At 27.4% G+C, this 12,806-nt stretch overlaps 2 protein-coding genes across 4 annotated transcripts; one reads left to right on the plus strand and one right to left on the minus strand.

Moving 5' to 3' along the window:
* The first annotated feature begins 4,049 nt into the window (after nt 1-4,049).
* On the plus strand, nt 4,050-6,061 carry LOC127265931 (heavy metal-associated isoprenylated plant protein 41-like). Of its 2 annotated transcripts, none has more exons than XM_051295966.1 (4): nt 4,050-4,196; nt 5,220-5,279; nt 5,381-5,459; nt 5,687-6,061. In XM_051295966.1, exons 1-4 carry the CDS (start codon nt 4,185-4,187, stop codon nt 5,965-5,967), a joined length of 432 nt encoding a protein of 143 aa, XP_051151923.1. In that variant the 5' UTR covers nt 4,050-4,184; the 3' UTR covers nt 5,968-6,061. The 2 variants fall into 2 exon arrangements, with proteins under 2 accessions (XP_051151923.1, XP_051151922.1); XM_051295965.1 differs by having other exon boundaries at nt 4,094-4,196; nt 5,144-5,279.
* Nucleotides 6,062-6,814: 753 nt separating this feature from the next.
* On the minus strand, nt 6,815-11,670 carry LOC127265930 (pentatricopeptide repeat-containing protein At5g38730). Of its 2 annotated transcripts, XM_051295964.1 has the most exons (4): nt 11,434-11,670; nt 8,959-10,915; nt 7,212-7,260; nt 6,815-7,117 (listed from the first exon to the last, which is right to left on the minus strand). In XM_051295964.1, the coding sequence occupies exon 2, from the start codon at nt 10,842-10,844 to the stop codon at nt 9,072-9,074; it is 1,773 nt and encodes a 590-aa protein (XP_051151921.1). In that variant the 5' UTR covers nt 10,845-10,915; nt 11,434-11,670; the 3' UTR covers nt 6,815-7,117; nt 7,212-7,260; nt 8,959-9,071. The 2 variants fall into 2 exon arrangements, with proteins under 2 accessions (XP_051151921.1, XP_051151920.1); XM_051295963.1 differs by having other exon boundaries at nt 7,212-10,915.
* Nucleotides 11,671-12,806: the final 1,136 nt, after the last annotated feature.

The raw sequence follows: 12,806 nt of genomic DNA on the forward strand, positions 1-12,806 counted from the left end.
CATAGAGTTTTCTTTTTTCAAAAAAAAAAAAAAACTATTATGATATGTTTCTTCAAAGAGGTTTGATCTCATTTTACTATGCAATTATTATGCACGGTAAAATGGACGCCAAACCATATGTTTTTTTTTTCTTTTTTTTTTTAAATTAAAATTTTATTTAATATTTATTATAATTAAATAAAAAATATATATATACAATATATATCACATTTTATAGAGAATAAAATTTTCTATAATACAAATAAATAAAAATTTAAATATATATGTTGAGTATAATATAAATTTATAATCAAATCATACAATATAAATTTTATCATTTATATTATTTTATTCATTATCCATCAAATCAATTCATATTAAAACTCCCTAAATTCAAACCAAACCAAAAAAAGAAACAACAAAATTCAAATTCAACCCAAAATTCAAATAAAGATCAAATTCAAACCCAACTTTTCCTAAACTCCCCTAAAGAAACACACTCTAATAAAATCTATATTTTTACAATGTTATTTTAAAAATTAAATTTTTAGTCAAAATGCTATGATTTTATTTTTTATAATTTTAAATTAAAATCAATATTATTCAAACATATTTTTAATAAAATACATTATTTTTTATCATAAAATATTATATTAAAATATTATTTAAACAAAATTCAAATCAATTTCAAACTACAATTAATAAAACTTATAAATATACATACACCCACAACATGCTAACACTTTTTCTATGAATTTTAGTTTCATTTGTTTATTATTTGTATGAAACATATTTTTTATATTAAAACTTATAAATATACATACACCCACAACATGCTAACACTTTTTCTATGAATTTTAGTTTCATTTGTTTATTATTTGTATGAAACATATTTTTTATATTAAGCGTAAAAAATTATGTTAGTAATATAAAAAATAATAATTTATATTAATTTATTAATTTTTTAATTTGGTAATATATATTATATTTTTTAATAATATTTATAAAAATTATTTCATTTAAAAAATATTAAGTGAACAAATTCAATGTATCCAAATTATTAGTTAAATAAAAATTTAATATTAAAATATAAAATTAAATACATATTTTTTATTTTATTTTATTGTCTTCTTTCAAACTTCTTTTAGGGTATGTTTGTTTGGGAATTTGAATTTTGAGTTGGAATTTGAATAGTAAAAATTTTAAATTACCATAGTTGCATGGTATGAAATAAATAGGTGTTGATGTGATGTTTTGAATGTAAAATTAATTTTTAGTACTATAATATGTATAATATATGAAGTAAAAAATAGGAATTTGATTTGATATTTTTTTTTTAAAAAAATAGATTAATAGTAAAATTTTGCCAAAATCCTATAAATGAACACACTCAAATCAAAACAATAAGAGATGTGTTTACTCGACGAATGACAGTTAAGTTGGTGCCTAAAATGATTTAAAATGAAATATTGATTTGAATTTTGATTTAAATGGTAGTTGGATATGATATTTTATATATAAAAAAAATAATATACTATTTTTCTTCATTTTATATAAATTATTATTCTTATATATAGATGTTTTATTTATTTATATTATAGTATTCCCTCCGTCCCAAACACCGTGCAATATTTGTGTTTGGCACGGGAATTTAGGTGGGGAGTGTCATGTATAGTAATTTGAGATAATTTGAATATTAAGTGATGTGATTGGAAAGAGAAATGATTATTTGTTTTTTTTATTCGAGTGATGTGATGGAATAAAGTGAAATGTATATTAATATATGTATAAAAATATTATTAATTATTTCTAAATTTGAAAATATTGCAGTGAGTTTGAGACAAATAAAAAATGAAATATTGTAGGGTGTTTGAGACGGAGAGAGTATTTTCATCCTAAACATGATATAATATTTATTTCAGGCAAAAAGAGAGAAGTATATATTTATTTTTTATATTTTTATTTGAATAATGTTACGGAATAAAATATGATATATATATTAAGTATAATTAATTATTTTTTATTTTAAAAATATTACATTGAAACAAACTAAAAAGAACAAAATTGCAAAAGGTGTGGGACGAAGGAAGTATAAAATCCTGCTCCATACTCCCTATGTTCTAAAACAATAATTTTATTTTTCCATTTTCGTATGTACCAAAGAAATAGTCTTATTTTTATTTTTGGTAATTAACTTTCCACTTTTTTACTAAACTATATTCACTTTTTCAAATATAATTACATAAATAGAGATATTTTAGTTTTTTAAAAATACTTTTACATTCTTTAATTACTGTATTCAGCTCAAATATCCCTATTATATTGGAATAGAGTGAATATTTCTTTATAAAATTTTAGTAATATTTAATATTAACTCTTTCACATAAAAAATGCGTTCATTAAGTGACAAAAAATAATACATTTAATGAAATCTTTATAATCTTACTAGCTATATGTTTTAAACTAATTTATTTTTAACCATATATATTAGTACATAAAAAAATAAAAATAAAAATATGTCTGTATTTTTGGGTACGTAATTTAATATAAATATATAATATATAATAATTTATATTTTTCTTCTATAATAAAAAATAAATATAATTTATCTATTTAATAAAAAAATATATATATTTTTTAATGTCAATATATAGAAAACCGAAAATAAACATATTGTTTATAAGAGATTTGAGTACATCACAATATTATGGGAGTGTTTGTTTGGGGGTTTGGATTTTGAGTTGGGATTTGAACAGTGAAAATTTTGAATTTAAATAGTTGTATAATGTGATATAAATAGGTGTTGATATGATATTTTGAATATAAAATTAATTTTTAGTATAATATAAAAATTAGAAAATAAGTGTTTAATTTAATATTTTTAGGGAATAAAAATAAAATGAGTAGTAAAAATTAAATCTAATCCCCGAACAAACACACCCTTAAAATATCAATGAAACCACTATTTTTCCAGCCACAAATAAAATCGACAGTCAAAAGACTCAGAAAGTGTGACATCATATTTTTACAAAAAAACAAAGGCGTGGTGGTGATGTCATCATCATCATAAACCATACTAATAATAGTATTAACTAAATAAATTATTATTTTATAAATATACTTATCCATTTCACATTTGATTTGAAAAATAATTATCCATCTTAATTTTATTTTAAAATTTTTAATTTAAATTTTTTAAATTTTAATTAAATTAATTAATTATTTCAATTTTAATCTATAATAATTTATATTATAATTTAATTATTTTAATTAATATATTTTTAATTATCTACTAATTATATTTATCCTAAATTCTCGCGTCTACAGTGATCAAGTGGAATGGAGGTAGTGTAATTTTTTTTTTATTACTCCCTCCGTCCCAGATACCATGTCCACATTGCCGTTTCTGTCCGTTCCACGTACCATGGCATTTTTCTTTTTTGGAAAATGATTACACATTTTAATCTATTTTAAGTTTTTTAATTTTTTTTAATTTTAATTAAATTAACTAGTTATCTTAATTTTAATTTATAATTATTTATATTATAGAATAATTATTTTCACTAATACATTTTTAATTATCTATTAATTATATTTATCCTAAATTCTCGTGTCTACAGTGATCAAGTGGAATGGAGGTAGTGTAATTTTTTTTTTTACTCCCTCCGTCCCAGATACCATGTCCATGTTGCCGTCTGTCCGTCCCACATACCATGTCATTTTCCTTTTTTGAAAAATGATTACACATTTTAATCTCATTTTAAATTTTTTAATTTTTTTTTAATTTTAATTAAACTAATTAGTTATCTTAATCTTAATTTATAATTATTTATATTATAGGATAATTATTTTCACTAATATATTTTTAATTATTTATTAATTACACCCTCCTAAAATATCGTGTGTACACTGTAGCAGACACGGTATCTGGGACGGAGGAAGTACTAATTATTGAATTTTCGTGGCAATTGATGAGATGTGGATATCATTTTGATATCTGAAATTGAAAGGCTCGTGTCACTTGTGTGGAAAAATTGAATATTCTTATTTTTTATTTTATTTTATTTTCTCTAGAATAGCGCGTTCGTTGCGTTCGCCTTTATTTTGCTTCCTCTCCCCTTCGTCGGCCTTTCTGTACAAGAGTCCATCAATATCGGAAGAGAGGGTTACTTCATGGTCGTTGGAGCACCGTTCACACAGAGCTCATGGCCCCGCAGGTCACACTGCTCGTCCTGATTTGTTCATATTTTTATTTATATTCTTCTATATAATTTTTTTTTAAAAATAATACTCCCTCCGCTCTCCCAAACAAGATACAATATTTATATTTGTCACTAGTTTTTAGGTGGATAGTATTAAGTATGATAATTTAGAAATTAAGTGACTTGATAGAGAGAGAAATATTTATTTTATTTTTTTATTTGAATGATGTGAGGGGATAAAGTGTGAACAGATATTAAGTATAATTAATTATTTTTTATTTTGAAAATATTGCAAGATGTTTGGAACAGATAGTAATAATTATACATTTTAATAATATTTTAAATTTTCATTACAGTAATTAATTATATTAATTTATATTTATTTATATTATATATATTATTTTTATTAATATATTTTTTTAAATTATTTATTAATTATACGTATACTTATATTTTTGTATCGACGTGGAACCGAAAGTATTATTATTATTATTATTATTATTATTATTATTATTATTATTATTATTATTACTTCCTCTATTTCACTTTTATATTGCTTACGATTATTTTACTTTTTTTAATTATATATTTTAATTATATTTTTAAAAAATTGTATATTTTAATTAATTATTTAATTTTAATTTATAATTATTTTTTAATATATACTTTATTCGTTCAGCTAAAGTGTATACATATTTTTTTTGGGACGTCCAATTACATATTTCTATTTTAAGACGTTGTAACTACAAAGTAAATATTTAATTAAATACTCTATTAAAATCTTATTGTTTTTTAAATATCTCACCAAAATTAAATATTAATTTTGTATGTTGACGGATATAGTAGTATTTTTTAATTATTTATTACTTATGTTCCCACCTAAAATTCCTTGTGTGGAACACACGGTATGTGTACGGATGGTAGAGAGTATTATATTAATACCCTTCACTTCCGCTTCTCAGACTCAGGCTCAGACTCACACACCAATCCTTATTAATTATACGTTTCCTTTTCTCTCTACAAACTAAATTTCTCCAGATTCTGTTCCATATCAGTTCTCCTGCTGTATTGATCGATCAACGGAACGGAAGTATGAAGGTATGGTATGCGTTGATCATTGAGTTTGGGGAAGATTAATATTATTGAAGGTGGATTTACCGTTTCTAATAACTGTACGTATGCTTGCTTGTAATTTGCAGAAAAAAATTGTGGTTGAAGTTTCCATGGACGACCAGAAATCTCGATCTAAGGCGCTGAAGATTTCAGTATGCGTCTCAGGTATGATAACTCTCACATACAATTACAGACATATCTGATGGTGTTTTTCGAATTAAGTTAGCTACAGAGAAAGTCGAGTAATTACGATTACAATTTACAAGCTGATGTTGAATTGAATTCGTTGAGTGATATGATCATCAATAAATTTCTGATAGATCTATGTATGATTGAGGTGAATTGATTGATTAATTAATCAAGGTTTTGGATATGTTGGTTGACCTAATTAGGCGTAGAGTCGGCGGCTCTGAAGGGAGAAACAGTGGAGGTGATCGGAGAGGGAATCGACGCCGTGGAGCTGACGCGGCAGCTGAGGAAGAAAATGTCGCGCGCGGAGCTCGTCAGTGTGAACGATGTGAAAAAACCTGAAACCGCCCCCCCCAAAGTGGTGGCGCTGGAACCTCAAATGCCGCAGTTTCTTATCTACCCGCCGCCGTACGGATTCTCCTCTGGCTACCCTGACATGATGAGAGGACCATCGTACTACGACCCTGCCTGCACCATCCTGTAATTTAAATTTTCGTTTTATTTATAAGTTCTTAGTAAAAAGGAAAAGTCCACTCTATTGTTATGTTGAAAGAATAGACATCGATTTTGGTGAGTCAGTTCAGTTCTTACAGCAAGTAACTATTTGGATTCAAGGGAACAGAAAATAATAATGCATATTTTAGACACAAAGAAAAAAAAGTAAAAAAAAAATAATCTTTGAATGTAATACTTTAATAAAATAAACAGTATTAATCTGTCCAAGTACTTTTGCATGTTTTAATTTGTGTGTTACATCGTTTACTTTTTATTTTTTATTTTTCTTTTCTACTTCTTTAGAATGATTTTATATATACTACTTTTAACATGATACTAAGAGGTAAAATGATGAATGATGAATAATTAAAGGTTGCAAAATTTTCAAGACATCTCAAATTACAAAAAAATCTGGAATGAAAAAGGATTGCAATAAAGTTTACAAGTAAACAGACCCAATAAAGTTATGAAGACAAACTATTGAACAATTTTCTTGGGTTGTGTTCTTCTAAAGTTTGTTTGGATTTGGATTTGAGTTTTTATTATTTAAATTGTCATTCAAATATTATTTCGATGGACATATTTTATACTATAAAATAAAATAATACTTTCTCGGTTTCAATTCAATATACAATTTTTATCATTTTGAAATATCTATCAATTTAATAAAAATAATTATATCTAAATTCCAAAATACTTTTCATTTTTACAGAACCTATTTCTTTCTATTATACTTTTAATAACATAAATGCCAACATCATTGAACTGAAACAAAGAAAATATATTTTTATTGAATACATTGTGATTAAAAAATAGTTCGAAATTCAAACCACACAAACCCCAATAATGAGATTTTTATTATTAGGTATTTAGAATTGTGACATTGTTTAAGTAATATATATATATATATATTTAAATATTTTATAAGAAAAACATATGTTTTTGTTTTAGTATATACCCTTATAAAAATTTCTGGAAGGAAATTTGATCGAATAAGCATACCCCAGATACTCCTCTGTCCATTATCATCACCAAAAGATAATCTTTTGTTGATTAATCATATACCAGTTGTAGTGTTTAGGTTGCAGAGATTGAAGATTGATTTCAGGTAATTCCAGCTGCAGCATTGGCATTATAACCTGAAGAAAATTCATACCTGTCCATCAATCATTCATTGCAAACAATTTTACATAAATCAAAGTCAAGATAATGTATTATTATTGTATGTATAACCTGGAGGAGTAATTCTAGCACTACATTGCTGCAATCAACCTACTTGTTCCTGCAGTTTGTCCGCCAGAGGTCCATCCGGCACGACAAAAAGAAAGTTCAAGTTGACATTGTGATCATGATCTTCAACGCATCTTTTATCAACAAGATAATGGAGCAAAAAGTGTATTGCCCGGCGATTATGAGGCTTTCGCAGAGTTCGGTTTTAATGAAAATGAGCAAGTGATTAAATGAATGATGATAGGGGGTTAGATGTTACTCCAGAAACAAGAAGATACATAGGTAAAAATACACGAATGCCCAAAAGCATAAAAGAGAGGCATAAAAAGATATACATAAATATTCTCTGTCTGTGATGTTTATGCCGCTTTGCTTGGGCATCGTGATTAAGAAATAATGATATTTTAACGTAAAAGTGAGGTAAGTAAAAAGTAAAGTGTGAGTACTATAGGAAATTTATTAAAAAATTGATAAAAAAAAATGATGTGATAGGTTGAAAAAATAGGTGTACATTGATTATTATGTTAAAGTAAATGTAATTAAATTGTGACAGAATGAAATTGTTTACTATAAATGCACCGCGCATAAATTTAACGGACAAAAAAATAAACCTGATATAATTATAGGGATGGAGGGAGTAAGATCTAAGGCACATATAATAGTCTGCGATTTTTAGCTCCAACAACAAATGCTCCATAAAACAGGAAAAGAAGTATTTCAGCAAAAATGATGAAAGTGAGCATCTAAATGAGAATTATTTGGATGCTTAGATATGTATAGCTAAAATCTATACCACTCCCGACAGAGACATTTACCACTTTTGGATGTACTTTTTCCCAATCAGTATCCTCTCTCCAAACTCTAATATTCCAAGCTCATAAAACATTATCCGATATCCCTGAAACTAACTACGACACATTGACAGTTGCGCCATTTTGTCATTCTATAATATATATATGATGTGTATACACATACAGAATCAATCAAATATATGCTTAGAAAGTTCTGCTATTCGTTATTATTCAAATTATAAAAGAACACGCCATTCCATATATAAATCGCCACAAATAAAGCAACTGTAGCTGTTACATTTTTATAAACATTTATGCTTTACTTTTTACATAAGTTATATATATATGTACATTACTGTCTAAAATAAAGACAGAAAAGGCCTTTCATTACCATGTTCTTCTATTTTATACGAATTTTTCAGAATTTGAATAATTTCTGAATCTGTCAATGACATCTACTAAAGATGCTACATTAGAACTGACTGATAATCTTGCATATGTGTGGATGCTAGATTGTTGATTCTAAGAAACCATGTTACTTATCACGAAATTCTAACATTGGTTGACTTCTAGAAAGGCTCCTTCGAACATTATTGTAACATATTAACATATGAATGCTCCATATCAGAAACTGCAAAGATAGTGCTCAATGATTTCTGTTTCTTTTTTAGTAAGCTCAGTGAAAGAATGAATGAATTAGTGCTCCGAAGACAACATGTTAAATATGTTTCCCATAATAGAACAAACCCTCCACTCCATTGATTTCAAAGACAGTACAACAGCAACAAAAATTGGTTATCTCGCACATGCTTTCATATATTGCTTTTATCAGAAACAAGAAGCTAAATTGTTAAGGATAAAAATATAATTTCGGAAAGTTATCAATCAGAATACCAAACATGGACATATAACAAGAACTAAAATAGAGAAGGATATCAGAAGGTTAAATGCAGTATTACCTGATAGCAGGATGCAAATTAACAAATGGTTTGAAACAGTACGTTGAAGCTGAGGTACCATCATTTATGTGCGAGGAGCAACAGATTCAAACTTTCTTGATTCCAAGATTTTACTAGCACCGATCACCCAGTTGCAGAAGTTCTTGGCAAATGGATTTGGAAATCAAGCCTCGGTCACGTACAGTGCTCCAAAAAAGGTTCAAGCAGCTTTCATCCTTTGCATATGAAGCATTTATACATCTGAAGATTTTTAAAGTTACCATTAGTCTCCTTTCATACATTTCATCGAACAAGGCTGAAGCAGCAACGACATCTCCAACTCTCCAGTGTGCAAAAGCCAAACTAGTGCAGATGATAGCATCTCCTACTATCCCCCTTGCTTGCATAACTTTGAAAATTCTTTGTCCGCAGTCAATTCTTTCTTTCTTGCACAATCTCCGAATCATTGCACGATACACAGTTATGTCGGCACAGAAACCATGCTGTACCAACTCATCAGGTAAATTCAAGATGGCCTCATCATCATTTCGCTCACAGTACAAATCCATAAGCCAAGCATATGTACAACTACTTGCAGAAAATCCAGCACCAAGCATATTGAATAGCATTTCTTTAGCATTTTCAATCTCCCATGCTTTGCAGAATCCGTGAATCAATGCCTTGTAAGTAAACTGGTCAGGCTTCAGCCCAGCCTCTAACATCTTGTTCTTCACTTTCAAAGCAGATCTCATATCTCCAATCTTGCAATAAGCATTAATCAACGTATTACATGTAACATTGTCCGCTACTATTTTTCTGTCATTCATTTCATTCAAAAGTTTATTTGCATCTCGTATCCGTCCCTCTTCACATAATTTACGTAGAACTGCATTATATGTCACTACCCCCAGATAGAGTCCCTTGGTCTCCATTGTATCAAGTAACTGTAAGGCTTCAGCAACATCACCAACTCTGCAGTACCCATCAATCAATGTAGTATACGTCACAGAGTTGGGAGAAACACCTGTAATTTCCTTGAAAAGCTTCATTGCCTCTCGCATTCTCCCTTCTCTACAATAACCATAAATAAGCAAATTAAAAGTTACAATATCGGGGCACACCCCTCCTCTTTCCATTTGATCCTGAACGGACAAAACCTCATAATGCATGCCCTTCCTGCAATACAGTGAAATCAACGTATTGTATGTGATAAGATCGGGAAGAATTTTTTTCGACTCCATTTCAACCAATAACTTCTCGGCCCTCTCTACATCTCCCGACCGGCAACAAGCATGAATCAGAACGTTATAGACATGTAGATTTGGACAAACCCCAACTTTCAACATTTTCTTATAAAGTTTCCATACAGTATCTATTGACCTTTCTTTCACCAATGAATTAAGAAGTACTGTACAAGCATGTAAATCTGGCTTATACCGACACACTCTCATATGCTCAAATACTTGGATTGCATCTGAATTCTTATTTGAATTAACATAAAATATCACCAGCCAACTCAAAACATGTGAATTAACATCTGCATCAACATCAACACTCACAAGAGCATTCAAAACACTCGGAGATGATAAATAATCTTTCTTAGCAATCTTCTCAAGTAAATCTCGAGCTTTTGTGAAATGTCTATGTTTTGTGAGAATGCAAATCATGTTCCAAGAAGACTGCAATGAATGCTTGTACTGTGGGACAGTCTCAACCCATTTGAAGAATGACCACACCAGCGATGGAAAACCATATGGAGAAAGCTTCAATAATGTTTGACTTATTATAGATGATGTCACAAGTGAACCAATCTTAGGGCTCAAAAGTTTGTCCCAGTATCCCTTGATTACAATTGCACATAAGGTATTCACTAGAGAGCTTTCACTTGCAAACTTCGATCTTTCCATTAAGTAGAGAGATCATTCGGATCCATAAACCATACACTTCAACTGTAGCTTCTCGAGAACAACAATAGAATCTGAAATGAAGATAAGTTTTTCATAACTCTCGAGCACATTTGTAAAAAGGATTGAACAAAACTAAGAAATGAAAGCAGATCGAGTCTATAGCAGATATATTACACAGAAAACAGAGAAGAAGCTTTTACACTCACAAGATAAGCTTTTCAGGTTACTGTAAGAGAAATATTCAAAATAAAAGTCAATTGAAGATTTCAAGCATCAGATTGATTACAGAGAAAACTGAGGAAATCACCATGGAAAATAAACCAGTATTACAAACACATTACTACAACAAAGTCAAAAGTTGTGTGTCATATCATCTCACTCTTGTTAAGCAAAACCCAAAAGTAAATGAAATGAAATCAAAGACCAAAGCCAGCCCTAACTATTAGTTTGTTATAAATTCCACATTCCATGCAGTGCAGATCTTAATTAATTATCTCGATACTTTTCTTGAACCTTTCCTACTCAAACGAATTTAAATGGCATATTCTAAAGGCTGGAAACAAAGAAACTCGAAACCTAGCGGGCGAACCTCAGAACGATCTGGCAAGCTCTAAACCTTAACGGACTTGTTGGTCGCGGCAGCAGCTGGAAATTGTCCAGCCATACATCGCACGAGCAAGCAAAGACGGAAACGAAGTTGATGTTCCTTTCGGCCACCGCTGCGCGGCGCGGGACTGGAAATTGAAAAGAGGTGGTAGTGATTTGCAGAAGGCATCAATGAGCGAAGACGAAGAGAGGAGAGGTGCTTGAATGCCGTTCGGATGTGTGTTTTTTGGGCTTAAAGCGTTAGACAATCTCTAATCCATTTTGAATTTTTTTTTTTTTTTGGGTTATCATCCTTTCAGATGATTTTTTTTAGATCAATTAAAAATTGTATTTTTATTTATTTATTTTATTTTTTATGATTTTATTTTATTTTTTATATTTATATTTTAATTTTATAATTAATATTAATTTTATATTCTATTGATTATACTTAATCCAATTAATATTATATATTTTTTATTTATATTTTACATAAATATTATTTAATAATATTAAATTTTAAATTTAAAAATATTTATTATTTTTTATGATCTATTTATAATAAAAATAAGATTTTAATTTATTAATATAATATTTAAAATATTTTCATAATTATATATATAATAAAATATTTGATGTTATTATAAATTTAAAAAATATATATATAATAAAATATAAGGATAATATTATTTGCCCGTGCGAAAAATAAAAAAATATGATTAGAGATAAATTAATTTCTGAAAATAAATAAAATATATAGTGGGAGATGATTTATTAATCACCTCCAGCAAAAATAAAAATATTTGTTATAATTTTATAAAAAATAAAATTATGAATTGAATATGTAAGCATTTCTAAAATGCCGTGGGTTATATTAGCAGGGTATGTTTGGATGAATTTATTTCGAATTAAGTAAATTAGTTTTTAATTTTACTTTAGGATTTATTTTGTTGTTTTTTAAAATTAATTTGATCAATTTTAAACTTTTATTTTAAATAATATAAAATATAATATTTTTTTTAAAAAATAATACTCCTTCTCTCCCAATCACTCATTTTTTTTCCTTCTCAATAAACATTTTTTTTATTTTTAAATAAATTTATTTATTTTAAAAATATTTAATAAATATAAATCAATTTAATTAAATTTATAATTTTTTAAACAAAATTAGTTTTAAGTGAATTATAAATAGATAAATAATTTTTTTTTTATTATTATATAAAATTTTGTTCTCTAAAAATGAGATCCATATGATATATATTTTTATTGATATATAATGCTAAAAATATTTAAAATACTAACAACATTACTCATATAAAAATAATAAAATAATATCATAACTTAAGTTACTAATTTGTACTACCTAACATACCGCGT

This window comes from Andrographis paniculata, unplaced genomic scaffold (genome assembly GCF_009805555.1).
Source record: "Andrographis paniculata isolate CXL003 unplaced genomic scaffold, ASM980555v1 Contig74END, whole genome shotgun sequence".
NCBI classification, from domain to species: Eukaryota; Viridiplantae; Streptophyta; class Magnoliopsida; order Lamiales; family Acanthaceae; genus Andrographis; species Andrographis paniculata.